The sequence below is a fragment of the Phodopus roborovskii genome, unplaced genomic scaffold (assembly GCF_943737965.1).
Source record: "Phodopus roborovskii unplaced genomic scaffold, PHOROB, whole genome shotgun sequence".
Lineage (NCBI taxonomy): Eukaryota > Metazoa > Chordata > Mammalia > Rodentia > Cricetidae > Phodopus > Phodopus roborovskii.
The window spans coordinates 4,284,020-4,302,271 of record NW_026126588.1 but is presented as its reverse complement, the minus strand read 5'-3'; the positions used below and the strand labels follow the sequence as shown (position 1 = coordinate 4,302,271).

The following is an 18,252-nucleotide window of genomic DNA, read 5'->3' as shown; positions in this document are numbered from 1 at the left end:
CCACACTGGGACAAAGGTCAACCTGAGAAGGAACAGAGAGAACAAGGAGGTCTAGGGGCTGGAGGCAAATGTCTGTAGAACTTTCCTTAGGATGACTAAGGATTCAAGTGAAGGTGGCCCCGCCCCAGTCCACCCCCCACCACCTGTGCAGGAAGAGTGTTGGGATGTGCCTGGTCATGCCACTGGATTGGATTAAGGAGATTGGTCACACGGTGCCCGGCATGATCAAAGTGCATCCTCCAGGGGGGCTGGACCCAGATTCACACACAGTGGCAACACCATTCGGCACATGACCCTCTCTGCTCTTGGCCCTCCTTAGTGAGAAGTGCTAATATCAAAAGATTTGTGGAGGTCCTCACAGGGTGTGTTTACAGACATTAGCCACCGGTTGCTAGTTCACCTGACCAGCTTCCCTGGGACAGTGACTTCATTCTTCAACTTGGGAAGCTGCTGGAGGCCCTCCTTGAGCAAGGCACTTTGGGGTTCCCCTGAATGACTTTGTGGGAAGGGCTGGTAGGTGCAGAGTCCTGCTGTGCCCATGCTCTCCTACACCATGTATGTTGTGATCAAGCCTTTTCCACATGTTTGGCTTTCAACTGATTAGATCCCCAGCTACGAAGCCTGCAATTTAGAGTTTTGCTTAACTCTGAGACCACAGAACACTCTTCTGCAGTTACTCACTTGCCTTTCTAATATGACAAGAGTCATAATGACTGTGCTACCATCCCCCCCCCCCAAAAAAAAAGAAAAAAAGGAGGAAACCACACGTCTCCAGCATTTCATGCTGGTAAAGGGGCCATATTGAGTGTTAAAGGGCTACAGGGCTATGGGTGTTTTGTTTTTGTTTGTGTTTTTTAATCCCTAATTATTGCTTTAAAAGGCAAAAAGCTCTGTCAGAGGCAATTAAAGACCTGAAAGAATGAAACATAGCATTTCCTTCATACATCACAAAAACAAACTACATCTAAAATGTTTGGAGATGGAAGTTATCTTTAAAAAAAAAAAAAATCACATTGTTCCTGAAGGAATTGAAATTGCTTAGCAATATTTCAGATATGGCTCTAGCCCACTGAAGAAATTTGTTATTTAAGAAAAAGCACTTTTAGAGACCGGAGTCAACATATCATTACACTAAGAAATGTTCCAAAGGTCCAAATGTCATTAAATAATTATAAATATATCTTTAAAGTTATATGACCATTCACGTTAGCAAGTTACCTCAGATTTTACACATATTCATAATTTAAAAAAAAAGAAAGACAAATAACACACAGCCAACTCAAACACTATATCATTATGGCTATAATAAGGCATTGCCATTTTCAGTTTTGCATAAAGGGAGAAGGGGAAGGAAGGGGAGGGTTGGGAGGATTTCTTTCTGGTTAAATGGGGGAACTGAGGGCGTATAAAAAAGTCAAATAAAATAATCTATCCTGATCAGTATTTCTGAAGTCACTTTCTTAGAGTAGGAAAAAAAAATAATAATAATAAGTGAACTCAAAAGTTCAAACAAGTACCTGCAGCAAGTCTGAAGGCAAACTTTGGGCAGGTGTTCAGAACGGGCAGCACTGGACGAAGCATCCGTGCCCCCTCTGGTCCCTTTCCAAGTGCACACAGCTGGCTTTGTAAGCTGCTCTGCAGAGTGCACCGGCCCCCACACAGCTTAAGCTCTTGGCTTCAAAGTACAAGGAGGAAGTGGCTTGGCTCTCTTCTTCCTCCTGAACCCGGCGTCCACTTCTCTGAATATGCATAGGAACAGGTTACTTATGAAAACAGACCAGATGACAACACCTTTGACCACTTGTTCCTTTGGTAAAAGGGACATCTTATAGTAAACAATATGAGACCCAGTTACGACTGTCTCTACCCTCTTAGGGTTTTGAGACCACGACTAGGGAAGGAGTGAGAAATCTTCTAGATAGCTAACCACTATACATATATATGCACTCTCTTTATATATGTATATATTAACACATGTGGGATGTGGCCCCTGGATGCCACTGGGCCACAGCTGAGGAATTTCAATATGGTCGCCAAACTGATTCATCCATTCTGCCACTAGAATTCAAAACAGTTGGGGAACTGCTGTGGCTTCCATCAGCGTCAACACCATCATTCTGGTTAGGCAAATTTGGATTTAATAGCGTGCTGCCATTCGAGGTGGTGGTGCATGGTGGGAGCATTCTGGAAGGAGACCGGTCTCCTCCCGGGACCATGGGGAACTGATAGGATGCTGACGAAGTACCATAGTAGAGATATGGAGTGCTGCTGGTCTGGAAGGGTCCACTCTGGCTTTGGGAAGAGCCGGGGTAGGGTGGTGGCAGGTAGGTGTGGTAGTGAGTGGTGGCGGACATGCCGAGGGACATGCCTGACGTGACGGGCGGAGTGTAAGTAAAGGTGGCTGGGTAGTGCATTCGTGGGTTGGAGAAGCGGCTCTCAGTGAGGGATGAAATGCTTGGGAACTGTCTGGGGTCTGAAAAAGGGCCCAGTTCTGAAGCACCTAAAAAATCATAACAGAAGATGGGGAGAGGGAAACATCTGTAAATATCAATTAAAATGACAGAACTTTTACAAGATTTTAAAGAGAAAAGGAAACCTGAGCTTTCTCCCAGGGAACAAACAGATTTCAAATGCACTACTGCACACCTCCGGCTTAGTTTCCCCCACGTTATGGTCCCAATGACATTTCTCCTTATGTTCTCCACCCCCAGAAAATCCCAAAGGGCTTTTAAAAGCCAAACATGTGCTAAGCCCTGTGTGGAAGCCAACCCGACCTTCCAGTCACAGGTTCACTCCCCAGACTTTAAGGCTGGACCTCCACTGACCGCACCCCATCCTTTCCTTTTATTTCTTATTGCACTTCAGGGTATCTGATGTGAAACTTTACTAAACCAGACCAATTGATTTTTTTCCTGACTCAGTGTAAACAATTTCAAAGATTTATTATTGTACCCCTTGGGGGGGGGTGGGGACACTTCTTTGTTAAGAAAAGTACATCAAATAGATTCCCTCAGCATATTCCCAGTATTTCTTTTAACCTTTAAAAGAATTTAAGCCCTTGTTACAATCCCCATGTTAGTCACAGTGAAATCAAAGCAGGTGTCAATGTAATCTAACACTATCTCGCTTTTCTGGGGGTGTTAGGGAGAGCTGAACCCGCAGAAATTCTCCCTTGAGTCATAAACTAGGTATTGAGAGGGAGGGTGGGGTGGGGTTTGTGGGAGGTTGTGTGTGTGTGGGGGGAGGTGAGGACCTTGATGGTCACTGCATTTCAGAGTCTTACTGAGTGACAGGGGACCTGATTTAGGCCAGGTGCCCACAGAAGCTCTATAGAAGGCTGCAGGCCTAGGGGAGGTGAAGTGGGAAGCTCCCTGCCTGTTCCCTGCACTAGAGTGAGCTGTGGGGGCTTTAACATTGAAGAAGCAGATGTGGCTTCTCTCTAGAACTTTTACATCTGCCTCCTTAACAGATACCCCCCTGAGAGCTTGGCTAGAGACTCGGCACGTGGAAACTAGTTTTCTGAAATGGATAAAACTCTGGGTTCCTTGTAACTTTCTAGAATTGACAGAATTATGGCAAACCCTTTGGTAACACCAGTGCTTCTCACCGATGCCTCTTCTAAGTTTCCCTTTGCTTCCTGACTTGGATTTCCTATATCTGCTTTTGCTACAGGTTTTAGCTGCAAGGACAAGGGCTGAGAAATTCCTGAAGACTTTAATTTGTACTCAGCCCTCCTTCTGGGACAGTCCGATGTTTACTGAAGGGATCATACAAATAACAGTCTAGAAAGGGCCTGTCAGAGAGTGGTTGCTGTTTGTTAAAATGCACATTGCTTGTAATCTTCTCCAGGCGCTGGGGTTCAGTGCATGAAATGCATTTGTCATACAATGTGACTGCTTGAAAGCAACATGGGGTTAACAAAACCTTTTTCTTTTCCCCCTCACAAACCAAAAGACAGTTGCCATCAGACAGCCCAGCCCATCCCCCCCCCCCCAGCAATTGTGAGGTCTCACCTGCCTGGCTCTTCTTGCTGAGAGAGGAAGGCCAGAGGCAGAAGTCAGAGGTGGCAGTATCATCATCTGGAAAAGCAGGGGACGAACTCTAAGTTCCCTTCCAGCTCTAGCATTGACATCTGGTCTATGACATTAATTCCAAGGCAGGAGGAGAAACGATGGCCTTGGGGTGTAGGGGTCCCCATCCCTCATTAGAGCCTTCCCGGAACCCACTGGCCCACGGGCAAAAGGTGCACAGCAAATGAGCTGCCTCCAATACCAGAAGCAAACACTTTCAAGATGACAGACTGAAATGCATGCAGCCAGGCACTTAGGGTCTGCTTTTTATAAACCCCTCCTCCTGTGACTGGCCTCTCCCTCCCCCTCCCCCCTAAAGGAGCTTCTGATGAGCTCAAGTTTTATGAAGCAGTGATGGTGTGAGAGTCAAAAATGGGGGCAGATGAGGGGACCCACCACCCTACCCTGTGTTTATCTGCTGCTGCAAACAATACAGACCCCAAGCAGAGGCCACAGGTGGTCCTAAGCAGGCTTCTTGCCCCTCAGCCTCTAGGTGAAGTGGAGGGGCCAGGCTAATAGATATGGGCAGGCCGTTTCCGTGTGTATTAACTTCAGTACCCAGAGCACATGAAAAAAGCCAGAATAACTGTAGTAATTCGAAACGGAAAGAAGTTGCACTTAAAACGTCAACATTTGCCCCTCGAAGAAGCACAGGCTTCACACACAGATAAGCATGTTAATGTTTTTTTTAAAGCCTTCTAACATGTATTTATTTTCCCTTAAAACTATGTTTTAGGGATAATTAAAATTCCATATGGTTTTGCTTATTTTGATGCAGAAATCTCATTAAACATCCTTATGGGGGACCCCGGGTAGTAAAGTCTGATATGGCTTTATATTTACCCCTACCACACACCTCTGCTTTAGCTGCTACAGATTTTATTGCTGGGCAGCATATTGCCAAGATCGCCGTAGCTCTGGGCTTTAGAGATATTAACTAACAGACTGACAGTCATCTTTCAGGGAGTGGGCTCTGGTTGGGGTTCATTTCTCTTCATGGGAAACAAGGGGTTAAAGCGCTCTGCCCAGTGGCTTCTTTGAGACTGTGATGTCTTGAGACTGTGAGCTCTTTCTTGACTGAGTGAACTAAAGTCAAGTGAACTAAACTTGGAATCTATGAGCAGCAGCGTTTTCCATAACCCTGCTCAGTCACTGTATCTGGCAGGCGCTATTTCTGAAGCTGACTGCAGCGAACTGACTGGCTGTGAAGAAACAGGAACTTTGTGTGTATACTGGGCAGGTGGGAAGGGTCCTAACAGAAACCTCAATTTATTTATTTTCATTTTCTTTCCCCTGAGGGAAGAAATGCAACTACATTTTCTCTCCCTGAATAGGTCTGCGCCTGAACTTGTAACCTGCCTTGTACGAATGCTGGGGTGTCCTTTTTGGGTAGCGTTGAAACTGACACTGCTCCTCTGTGTCATCAATCACATTACAGTCACAAACTTAAAAAAAAAAAAAAAAAGTTAAAAACACATACTGAGCTGACTATGGGAAATGCCAATTTAACTTGTGAAAAATGCTCACAAGGCGAAAGCATGGACTGGTAACCCCATCTAATTTTGTTCATGCAATTCCCTAGCCCAGTGACAGGCCCGTAGCCTCGGAGCAACCCAGACATCTTAATGCTCCCAGCAAAGGTCTACTGTGTAAACAAAGCTAAGGTGATTCTTTCTGCTGTTGTCCATGGATGACCTTGGTATACTAAACTGTTCTGGGAAATGGAAGCTGCCAGGAAATTGAGGGTGGTACTATCCACATGAAACCTGACTCAATGAGTTTCAAAATGAACCTGTGCAGGACAGGGTGTTGGGGTGGGGGCAGCTTAAGTCTGTGATCCTGGCACTAAGAAGGACCGTGGCATGTTTGAGAACACCCTGAGCTACATTGTGAATACCAGGCTAGTTTGGGCTACACAGCTGAGATTCCTATCTCAAAACAAAAATCAAAGTTTCAAAATGATATTTCAAGTGCCTGGTGGCTTACAGGACTTAGTGAAACTCCAAGATGACACATGCATCTTCCTGATTGGCTAGTTGACTCAACCTGGGGATAGAGTGACACTACATAGTAAACTTGAAAACTAGCTAGGAGGAGACATCAATACTCGGTGATTTTCTGGAGACATAAAAATGATTTCCACAGAACCTTTACCTATCAGCTGGGCAGTGGTGGTGCACATCTTTGATCCCAACCCTCAAGAGACAGAGGCAGGCCGGACAGATCTGTGAGTCTGATGCCAGACTAGCCTACAGAGCGAGTTCAAAGATAGCCAGGGCTGTCTTGAAAAGAAAAAACAATGCACCTATGACACTTTCTGCTCTGTCCCCTTATCTCCCAAGTTAGCTATGGGCCTCCTTCTGCTGGTCAAAGTACTGTGGTGGGAAAGTCTAAACTTCCAAGGGATTGTCATCTAACTACTCTGAAGAGCTAGGGAAGCTGAAGCCAGAGAGGAGCCATTTGCTAATTAGCATCCCCACATAGAGAAACACAATGAAGGAGGCAGAGCAGCAGACAGACAGACAGACAGACACCCTTTGACTTCTGGAGAGCAGAGCACGAGCGGTCTGTTTAGCCTTGAGGAATCTGGTTGAAATGATCACAGCCCCCACCCCAGCCCCCACTTCTCCCACTACATTTGTCTAATTGGAAACTACTTAAGTAGACTCGGTATCTCGGTGTCACCCCAGTGATAATTACCATTTTGGGGGGCCTCTTAATGCCCCACTCTGGCCACAGTGTTGATCTACTCTGATAAACAGCCACCAATCTCAGTTGCTCAGGGTACAAGAAGAATGGGATCTAGGTCAAAGGCTCCAATCCCTCGGGACCTCCTGGCTTCCTACAGATGCTCCATTCCAAAGCTGCTGTCGCCACTCCCAGCCACAGCTGGACAGCTTGCAAAGCAAGCTGTCTTGGGGAAGAATTGTAAGAGTCTGGCTGGTGAAGGCAGCAGCAGCCCTGGAGGCTGACACAGATTGGGAAGACTGCATTAACAAAATGCCAGTGAGGCCCAGATAAAAACAAAAATGAATGCTAAAAGTAAAAACCCCCTGCCTCTCCCCACAAGATCTGTGAGAGGAAAGGCCACAGGCTCTCTTTATGTACTAGGGTTTCTGGAGTCTTCAGAGAAGGGGGACGTGTGTGAACGGCACACACAGGAACTTTTGGATTTGACTCTACAGGCCTCCAATCTCCTATAGGTCTTCCATGTCCTGCTCTCCAAAGCTACTAACCCTGGATCATGTCTGACTCACAATTAAAGACAGCTGCTGAAGGCACAGATCCCTCCCCAATGCTTCTAATGGGATCACTCAGTCTTTCGTTTTTAAAATTATTTACTTATTGTGTGTGTGTGTGTGTGTGTGTGTGTGTGTGTGTGTGTGTGTCTGTGTGTTACACACATGTGGGTACCGGTAATGGCTGAAAGACACCATTTACACTGAACTATCTCTGACCCTCCCCCCTCTTTTGAAGTACTTGGGATCAAACCTATGCCTCAGGTATGCTGGACAAACCCTCCGCCTCTGAGCTATAAAGCTACAGCCCAGTAGCTAACAATCTCCATTTCTAAACGCTATCTTTAAGTTTAAGATACATACAACATTTAGTAAACTGGCACTAAAGAACTGTTGATTGAAAACAGGCAAGGGGCCTTTACAATCAAAGGAAATTGGAGTTTGAGGCTAGTAGAGGAAATACTTGTCACTAAGGGGTGTCAGCTGGGAAACTGGGCATGTTAGTTTCCCCGCTAAACATTAATCAGAACAGAGATGACCCGGCTGAAGGAGGAGACAGGAGCAGAAGAAATACAAAGAGCCTTGACTCTAACTGTTCAGAGCCCATTCTCCAGTGTAAGGACACCATTGTGTGACATGAAAAGCTAGCAGACCTGGCAGCCAGGTGTTAATTTCAGAGATACTTTGGAGCCGGTTACACGGCCAGAGTTATTGCTTCAACACATCTCAAGTAAAGCAAGCTCATGCACTTTTTATTAACCTGAGACATCCTTCCCCAGAGCACAGACCACACAAGACCTACACAGGGCTGCTGTCCTCTGCCATGCAGATGCTCCTTCCGTTTCAACACTTTGGCTGACCCATCCCAACTGCCTGCTTACATAACAACTTCCCATTTCGCTTCTCTTCCAACAGCGGTCATTTTCTGCGCCACTCTTCCGAGCCCTGGCTCAGACTAACTTATTAGCTGTTTCTTAGTCTGTTCTCTCGAGTCAGCTTTGGATGGCAAGGGATTTATTTTCCTCTCACATTCCTCCTGGAACCTAGGTATCAGCATCTCTGGCCTCAAGGGCACCTGCTTATACACAGTACACACTGCCACACAATTGACACACAAAAGAAAGTACTAATTGAATGTGCTTTCAGCAATCTTTGGGTGGCTAATTCTGTGATCTCAGGACTCAGGAGGCTGGGGCATATGGAAGATCGCCACGAGTTCCAGTCCAGAATAGACAACACAGTGACTGAGACCAGCTTAGCTTGGGCTGGCTACATAGGGAGATAAGTTTCTTAACAAAAATAATAATAACAAAGCCATTTAAAAAACAGAAAATAAAGTAAAACACACTAAGCAAAGCTGATATCCAATCTAAAATGTGACTTAAATACATTTTATAGCAAAAAACCTTGTTAAATGCTCTTTAAAATGGACACCAAGATATTCTCAGCCACCCTCATATCACTTGACCCTCATGCTCCAGACACAGCCCCCGCCCAGCAACATTTGTCACTAAGAAACAGATGTCCCTGTTTTACTAGCATGCTATGCCTTCTTTCCTGACACCCACCCTACCCCACCACCTGTATGCTTGAAGCTCCGTACTGGGAAGACCCTGGAGAAGAGATTAAACAGGGATGAGGGAGAATCAGGTCAGAGATACGCCCTTCAGGCTGGCTAGCACTAGCCTGCTCCTGAACTTGGGCCCACTGCGGCCACTAAAGTCTTGGTATTAATTTGGAATCAGTAAGGTAGAGGGGAGAAAATGTGAAACTTCCTGAATGTCTGCACTTGTGTCAGGCTCATTGATCATCACTGATGGGGGTTGTAGCTCAATCAAGCATCACTGCTGAGTGCAGCTCAATGGTAAAAGCACTCGCCTGGCTTGCAAAGACCCTGGATTCCATAGATAGAATTGGAGGAGTAAAGAAAGGGAAAAAACCCAAGAGAATGAACCATAGATGGTTTTGACAGATAAGACACAGGAATATGTGGGTCTGTGAGGGTCGGGCGCATCAGGGACTCCAAAGTCCCCTCCTGTCTCCGACCCAGCACGCTCCCTCCCATCTGCTGCCCAATAACACAGAAGGCCATGATGCTGTGAAAAAGAACAGGACCTGTACTCTGTGGAAACACCAGGGAGAGAGGAATCTCTCACTCCCATATCTCCCTTTTCCAGGCAAGGTAGCACACCTTTACTGATTCCAAATAAATTCTGTGACCACCCTTCGCCACGTGCAGATAAGGTTCACCATCTCTGGTCAGGCATGGCCACATTATGTGAAGAAGGTGTGAAAATGAGAGGGAAACTGGGTGTGCATGGGGTGTTATTTTCCACACCCAGACATCTTGTCCCATTGCTCCTTGGGGTGCGCACGCTTCCTGCTGATGTGACACAAACTTGGGACTCTCAGGCGAGGTTTCCTGCGGCTACCCCCTCAAGGTTCTCAGACCAAGATAAGCAAGCACCAACTGCAGAGTTCAGGGCCACAGAAGAACACCCCCCCACCCACCACCATGGTGTGCAAAGTTGTACTGCGTTCTTCTCAAGCTCCCCTTGGATATTTGTGTCTAAGGAGCTTAGCATGCCATTTGGATGAAAGCATGGCCATTGGCATTAACATTGTTTTTAGATAGGTATTTTTACTTTACCATATGACCCAGCTACTTCTCTGCTGGGTGCGCAGCAGAGAGGTCCATACCCTACCATACTACATGGTTACTGCTATCCTATTCATTATAGAAAAGAATGGGGATCAACCTAGTTGTCTATCAAAGATGAATGGACATATATATATACATATATATATATATATATATACCACTTAACTCTAAAAAAATGAAATTTCAAAATTTGCAAGAAAATGGATAGACTCAGAATGCAAGGTGACATGACCTCAACAAAAAAATCATATTTTCACGCTCATATGTGGATTATAGCCAGTAGGATATGGAAACAAATACACATATGGGTAGAGTATAACATGAAGAAATAAAAGAAGCTAAATATGCAGGGGTGAGGAAGAACTGAATGCAGGCAGTAGACTTGAATTATAAAAGAGGATATGAAGCTAATTGTTTTACCGGGACTGATTCTATTGTGATGCTTTTGTTCTTGATGGTGGATATGTGCATAAAATATATTCAGTACTAAAAGTGTGACATTCGATGGGAAGCTTCACATCTCAATCTGAACATCAGCTCTTAACTGTTTAGAAGTTCATTGAGTTGTGTAGACTTTGGGCCTGCTTGATTTGGGTGTATGACAGTTTTAACTTATTTGCAAAGGTTTCTGTTTGTTTTTGTTTTTAATAATAGGACTCATCTTAAAAAGTCACTTCGTTAACTTGGAAAAATAAAGCATATTAAGAAAATGTGTGCAAGCGAATACGTGTTCCTGCAAGTGGAAGCCAGAGAATGACTTTGAGTAGCTTTCGCAGTCACTCTCCACTCACATTGGGGAAACAGAGTCTCCCTCTGAGCTGTAGTTCACCAACTTGGCTGGGTTAGCCAGCCAAAAAGCTCAAGGGACCCACCTGTTTCTACCTCCCCCAGAGCACACTCAACAATGGGGCCCTATACTTCAAGGGCAGACACCAACAAGGGAGCCACCTCCCAACACACGGTTCCTTTAGACTGCATCCAATACGTCACGGAAAAGACAAGTGCATCAAAAGTACTGCTCAAGAAATGAATACTAATTTGCTGTCCAGAAGATATGATCCAATAATCAGATTTGGATTGTACACAAATATTACTTTGCATTTTCACACTTAGATTTTAAAGGGACTTGTATCAGTTGTCTCTGAATTGATCCCCTCATACTAAACATGACTGAGCAACACATTTGCCTTAGCTTCTGTACCTTATAATGAAGCATGCATTTTAGGGAAACGCAAAGGACGAGAAATAGAACCAATCGCTAAGACAACAAAATGACTAGCGAGCCCCATGGTTTTATGCATAAAAAAGTGCCTCAAGTCTCCAGTATAAATATTTGTTTTCGGTGTTGTAATAAACTGTAAATTCCACAGCACACTCACAAATTCAAGCAGAGCAGCTGATCCTAAGGCTAAGAAAGTCTGTCACACCGAAGGAAGGAGGGCGTCTAGAGCAGGGTCCCTGGCAATCTCAAGAAACACAGCTATTCTTTAAACCCACCCCAATTTTAAGGATATTGCTGGACTAATACACTTCCGCTTTGTGAAAGGGAAAGGGGCAGACAGCAAGGCTGTGTGAGCCTGTGTGTGTATCCAGGGACCCAGGGCAGAGGAGAAGGAAGGAGCCAAAGGCTGTGAGGATGGAAATGTGGAAAGGGGAGGGGAGGGAAGAGAAAGGGAGGGGAGGGGAGTGGAGGGGAGTGGAGGGAAGGGATGGGGAGGGGAGGGGAGGGGAAGGAAGGGGAGGGAAGGGGAAGGGGGGAATGATCTTGCTAGGCCTTGATTAGGAACATTTTTAAAGGAACGGTGGGTGGATAGTCTTTGAAACCAGATCCACTGCAGGAAGGAGGCCAGCACCCAGGACACCCTGTCTTTCAGAAGGGGCCACCCACGGTGCCGCGAGTCATATGACTGCTCTGTCACATCCTGAAGCCATTTCCAGCCCATGCACACGTCTGAGCTCCCATTTAGAGAGGATGGGATATATTGGGAACACACATATGGAAACACTTTCAGAGAATCAGTTTCCATGAAATTCATAATGAGCCAAGTGGCTTCAGATGTGGTTGCGTCCCTCCGATTAGCCAGGAAAAAAAAGAGAGGGGGTAAAAGAAAAAAAAAAAAAAAAAAAAAAAAGGAGGAAAAAGGGGCAAATCCATCCTTTCAGACCCTATTTCAGTTTCAGAAAAATTAAAAACCACTAATGAGTTATGGCTACGAAAACATCGAGCCACGATTAGAACGGGAGGAACTAGGAAAATGAAGCAAAGAGATTGGAAAGCAATAGTCTTTAACCCCTAAAAATAACAGCTTCTATATCGGTAATCTTATCTTGACTCTGGGGCGGCTTTCCTGTGATGCTATCTACCCGGAGCGGCGTAATTAATTTTCTGACATCCTGGCAGAAAGCAGTGCAGTGCGCATGCCCACAAGAGGAGGAGGGGAGCAGGGGCGGGAGGCAGAGGCTGCAAGACCGACTCTTATTTGATAGCACATGTGGTCAATTAAGATTACTTTAAAAATTGCAACTAAATGATAAATCCTTCCTAAGAATTTTTTTTTTTTATTTTCTCTAGAGTTCAGAAATGGCAGTCATGGTTAGAGCTAGTGGTAACCTGGACTGTATTAACAGTAGAAATTTCTGAACTGGTTGACATGTTACCAAAGCTTAGCTGATCAGGAGACGTGTGTGTGTGTGTGTGTGTGTGTGTGTGTGTGTGTGTGTGTGTGTGTGTGTGTGTGTGTGTGTATGGGGGTGGAGGGTTCTTACAGGACACCTATGTGATATTAGTGAGTTAAAATATATTAAAACAAACCGACTAAAACTTCACATGAATTTTTAGATAAACCATGAGATGAGAAAATAGGGAGCCCTGTGGATGCCAGTTGGCTGGGTTTTCATTTGCCCTTTTGGGTGCTGCTGTGGAAAAGTCTGAGCAGCGTTTCTTTCGAGCCTGGTGGCAAGCCCAAACCCATGCTGGAGAAAGGCTCTGACCTGTCATTGCTTGGTGATGGGCTAGGAACCAGATCTGGAGATTGCTTAACCCACCGAGCACTGCTTTTCCCCAGCCACGAGCCCCCCTAAGTGATGTGGTACCCACAGAAACCCACGTGTTGAGCAGCGGTTGGCTTAGATGGAAGAGCCTAAGGCTGCACTGCCACAGCTCTGCTCAGCAGATGGGATGGCTTCAGTGGAACCCTGCCACTTACACTATGTCCTTAAATCTTCAACTTCATCTTCTAAATGACAAACTTGAAGATACAGACAAGTACATAATGGCCCAGGACCCGACCCTAGACCCGTGTGGTCCCGATGACATACATTCAGGAGCACTTTCAAGTCATTTCTGGCAGACTGGCTGATGATGAGAGAGGTCCTTGATTGACTGTGGGTGACAACTGTGGGGATGAAGCCAGGGTGTGGCCTGGGGGACTGATGTCTGCCACCTTCTTACCATACTTGACCCTGCCCTTGAGTTTGGATATTGTCCTATGTGAGCTGCAGTAAAGCATATGTTATAATCCTTAGGCTGGCTGGCCCTTGTCATTGGAGAACAGGAAAAGCACAGGAAAAGCAAGCCCCTCCCCCACCCGTTGCTAATTATCAGGTGCAAGCTAGAAGAGACCCTGAATGCTGACGTTTCTGATTACCCTTCATACCCAGCCCCAGGACCCCACCAAAATCTTTTATAAAGACTGTGTGGGAAGAGAGATTTGCAGCATAGTAAAGGACGCTAACTTCCATGCCCCTAATGCATAGACTGTATTTGGGGGGGATAGATTTTGACATCCTTGTCTTACAAAGTGGCCCCTCTACATCAAAGCCCAACCCGACCTCACAGCAGCCCTCTGGTGTGGTTTGAATGAGATGCTGTCCCCCATAATTCCGAGGCATTTCAATACTTGGTCAGGTGCTGTTTTGGGAGGCTTAGGAGGTGTGGCCTTGTGAGAGGAAGTGTGTCACTGGGGACAGACTTGGAGGTCTCAGAAGCCACATGCCACGTTCCCAGTTAGCTGTTTCCTGTTTGTGGTCTGAGATGTGAGCTGTCTGTCAGCTGCCATGTCTGTTGCCTGCTGTCCCTGCCAGTATGAACCATAACCCACTGGAACCATAGGCCCCAAATAAACTCTTTCCTCTATAAGCTACCGTGGGTCATGGTGTTTTATCACAGCAACAGAAAAGTAACTAAGACACCTTCCAACAAATCTCACGCCGGTGTACAAGATGGGCCAAGGGAAGGAGGAGTCAGTTCTGGGTGGCAGATGACTCCAAGGCAGGATCACACAAAATCCAACCTACAGTTTTCCAAGACAGACTAAGAGGGCTTAGTGTGGTGATTGAGCCAAGGCACCTCTTAGTGCACGAAGTCAGCCCAAACTGCCCAAAGCTAGACCCTGAAGCACATGACCACCTTCCTTTCTCTTTCTCATGTGTGGCTTGCATGCCCCAGGTAATGCAGTCAAACTGGACCCCTTTTCTCTAGTTCCGATTTTTCCCCACCTCCTTTGCCTTGGCCCCTCTCTCCCCAGACTCCCTTCCTCAGCACTGGGGATTGAACCTGGGACCTTCTACATGCTAGGCAAGCACTATATCCCTGAGCTATTTATCCCTAGCCCTCTTTTACTTTATGAGCTGGGTCTCCAACATTCACCCTGCAGTCCTCCAGCTCACTCCGAGGGCTCCGTTTCAGCTCACTCCGTGGGCTCCGTGGGTCTTGACCCTCATTCTCCTGGTCTCGGCCTGCTGGATGCTTAGGATCACAGGCCTGCTCCTCAGATCCAGCTAACCTCGGTTTTCATGATCATTTCCTCTGCCCGGGTGCCTCCTCTCCTTTTGACATTGCAAACAGCCTTTAAACTCTGCCTCACAATCCATAGGCCCTAGCAACCTCCCTCTCCTCCACGTTTCTTAGTTTCCGCTTGTACCCGGTAGAGGTAGGCACCTTGCCGCCTCTATGGCCTATGTTCTTTTGGAATCAGAGCCCTGTCCCACTTCCTGTGAACACCTCAAGGCCTTTCTCGGAGAAATGGATGAATAATATTACGTGCACAAGGATAAAAAGGATGCAAGACAGATCCTCATCCTACAGCAATTAGTGTGTACCTTCTGCCTTCTCCCTGTATAGACAGCCCTCATTCCTGCAGTGGTGCAGCTGTATGGACCTAAGCCGTAGGACTCCCTCAAGTTACCCCACACCCACAGGTCTCCTGCACCTCCAGGTCCACAGTGGATCTCTCACTCTAATCTTGCCCTCTTATCCTATGGACAGCTCATCCTCTGACTTCAGCCCGACGAAATAATTATAACACCGAGACTCTGTTTGAAAATCTCACTTTTTTTTTTTCTCCATATACCTGGCTTAATCTTCACAAAATGTCTATGGGATAGGCATGGCAGGGAACAACGCCATTGAACCTTTATCAAGAAAGGAAGCCAACTAGTTACTGGTGGGCCGAAGCGAAATTGTTTGTGCCCCCTTCCCAGACTGGGCTTGCCCTGTTGGCATCTAGAACCTCTGTGCCACTAGAATTCCTGCTAGGAGACCACACAGAATTTCTCTCCTAGCCAGCACCCTCGTTTACCTTCTGCTGGCATGACAGACACCATGAGCAAAAGTTGCTCAGAGAGGAATGGGTTTATTTCACCTTACAGGTTATATTCAGTCATCACCAGAAGTTAAGGAAGGACTCAAAACAGGAACCCGAAAGCAGAAACTAAAGCAGTGGCCGTGGGGGACACTGCTTGCTCCCCATAACTTGCTAGCCTATCCCCTAATACAATCCAGGAGCCCCTGATCGCAGGCAGCTCCACCCACAGTGAGCTGGAACCTTCTACCTCAACCATCAATAAGACAATACCGCCATAGACTTGCCTACAGGCCAATCCAATGGTGGCATACTGCATGTTCTCAATTGAGGTTTCTTTTCCCAGATAACTCTAGCTTGTATCAAGTTGATGAAAAAGTTACTAGGATAACAGAGAACCATTTAACCAGGCATGGTACCTAGTACACGCCTGTAACCCCAGCACTCAGGCAGCTGAGGCAGGAGGATACCAAGTTGGGGGCCAGCCCAGGCTATCTATCTAGAACCTGTCCCCTCACCCCCCCGAAACAAAATAAAAATGAAGAGCAACCAACTAATTATTTCTTTTTCCCATGAGAGCTGGTGTGGCTTCTCATGTGGCTATTTAGATCCAATGGCATCAGAAACCAAAATATCACCTTCTATTTAACTGAAAATTTGACTTAATATGAATGGATTCCTCCCTTTGTCTCTAAAATTGAGCCAAAAGCTAGGGAGAAGAGACTCGGGACAAGAATCTGGGACCACCGCAAGCACAGATCCTTATGTAACTTCGGAAGCTAAGTGCAACATTACTGCGACTCGTTCCTCAGACAGCCTCAAAGTTTTTCCACTCAAGTCCTGCACACAGAATTAACTCAAAACTTCTGCAAGAAAAACGTCCCTTTTAGAGTTTGATTTGGCATCTATTTCAAAGAACTGTTTGTATATTTTAGGATGAGGAGACCTCTCCTTTGATTGAAACCTCTCTTTTAACAATGGACAAGAGAAGATTTCCCCTCTGAGTGACTTAAACAAAAACAAACACATCTTAGTTACATAGACCCTTGTTCTCAGAGTGATTTTTTTTTTAAATGGGAAACCGAGTCCTACAGACTGTTAAGCATTTGGCAGAAGCCTTCAAACAGCAAAAGTCAAATAATGAAATTCTCCTTTTTGTAGGAGATAAATAAATACTAGCCTCCAAATGGGACTTTCACTTTCTCTTCACATGATGGCATTCCACAGTTAGTACACACACACACACACACACACACACACACACACACACACACACCTCCAGAGGGCTTCATTCGGTGTTTATTCTAGTACTGTGGCAATAAACTCACCACCAATGAACCATCAACATCTGTCGGTGTGCTGGTGGCCGCCCCTGACCCCTGTGTGTCTTTGAGAGGAAGCCCTCTATCTCCCAAGGATAAACAGACACACCTAACAGTGCATTGAGGTGTTGGGCCTGGTGTGCTCTTGTGGCAATGTGGGACAAGAGACAAGCACGGATTGGTCAAGTAGCGGCTCTTCAAACAGCGGGCAACCTGTCTGCTAAGACCAAAACCCAAGTCCTGTTTCCCTCACAGTCAGAATGATCTCCACTGAGCCCACACTTCATATGGCCCCAGACCGCTGCAGAGAGTGTGCTGCCAAGCCACAGGGCAAAAATCTGTTCCCGAGGCTATCAAGAAGGCTCATGTACAAGAGTGCTTGCTTCCTATGCATAAGGAGCTGAGCTCAGATCCAGAACCTATGTAGACTGCCAGCTATGGTCATGTATGTGCCTACAACCCCAGTGCTGTGGAGCAGGGCACATGGCAATTCCTGGGGTGCATTGACTGCTTAGCTTAGCTGCAGGGTCAGTGAGAGACCCTGCCTCAAAGGAGAGGGTGGAGCAGTAGGTCACCCAACCCAACGTTCCCTTTTGGCCTCTGCAAGTGCACATCCTCACACATGGGTCTGCATAAACCACATGCATATTTTACATCTTCACAAATCTTCCTGTCAGGGTAGGGAAAAGTAAGAATGGGATAGTTCTAGGTGAGACGTCTCTCTTCACTGGGTCACCATGGCTGTTCAGAGATAGAAAGAATGCCCACAGCCTGCAAGGGTGGCCCAGTACAGAATGTGGGTTCTGGTCCTGCCCAAGCAAAGGTCAGAAGGGAGTAGTCTCTGTTCCTCCAAGCCCCCCCCCCAGATTTCTCAGTAAGAAAAGATGGGAATTTCTCTCTGCTATACACTAGACAACCATGAGACTCCTCAAGGTACCATTAACAATTCTGCCAGACACACTACACTTGTCAAGAATGGTCCTCATTTACTAAACACAGTATTAACTTCAGGATGAGGCAATCAATTAAAAACAGATCCACGGTGCAAAAAAACACCCAGGTTTTCATGCTACGGAATAAAAACATCTAGTTGTTAACCAAGTGTGTAACATAGGCCAAAAGGAAGCCGGAAAAGTACTTGGCAGGATGGTTCAGTGAGTACAGGTTCTTGCTGCCAACATGCCTAATGACCTGAGTTCCATCCCTGGGCCCCACATGGTGGAAAGAGAGAACAGATTCCCAGAAGTTGCCCAGCACACTATTCATTTTCTAGGGAAACCTGTCATGATTAAATGCAGCATGGAGACCAAGCTGTCTGGGTGCAATGGCATACGGCATTCCTTGTCATTGTTTTATGTTCTTTAAGCAATTGCTTTG

At 46.1% G+C, this 18,252-nt stretch overlaps 1 protein-coding gene across 6 annotated transcripts in view; it reads right to left on the bottom strand.

Annotated features, from left to right (window-relative positions):
* The window catches only part of Runx2 (RUNX family transcription factor 2), a 306,421-nt gene that overhangs the window by 103,989 nt on the left and 184,180 nt on the right, over positions 1-18,252 (bottom strand). The window contains exons 8-9 of one of the 6 annotated variants that reach the window (XM_051204225.1): positions 4,014-4,079; positions 762-2,500 (exon numbers count right to left, since the gene is read on the bottom strand). The exons of 3 other annotated variants lie outside the window; for them this stretch is intronic. In XM_051204225.1, the coding sequence (XP_051060182.1) occupies positions 2,022-2,500; positions 4,014-4,079 (545 nt within the window). In that variant the 3' untranslated portion in view covers positions 762-2,021. Of the gene's footprint in view, positions 1-761; positions 2,501-4,013; positions 4,080-18,252 lie in introns of those variants that run through there. 2 more of the 6 variants (XR_007835781.1, XM_051204226.1) reach the window with 2 other exon arrangements.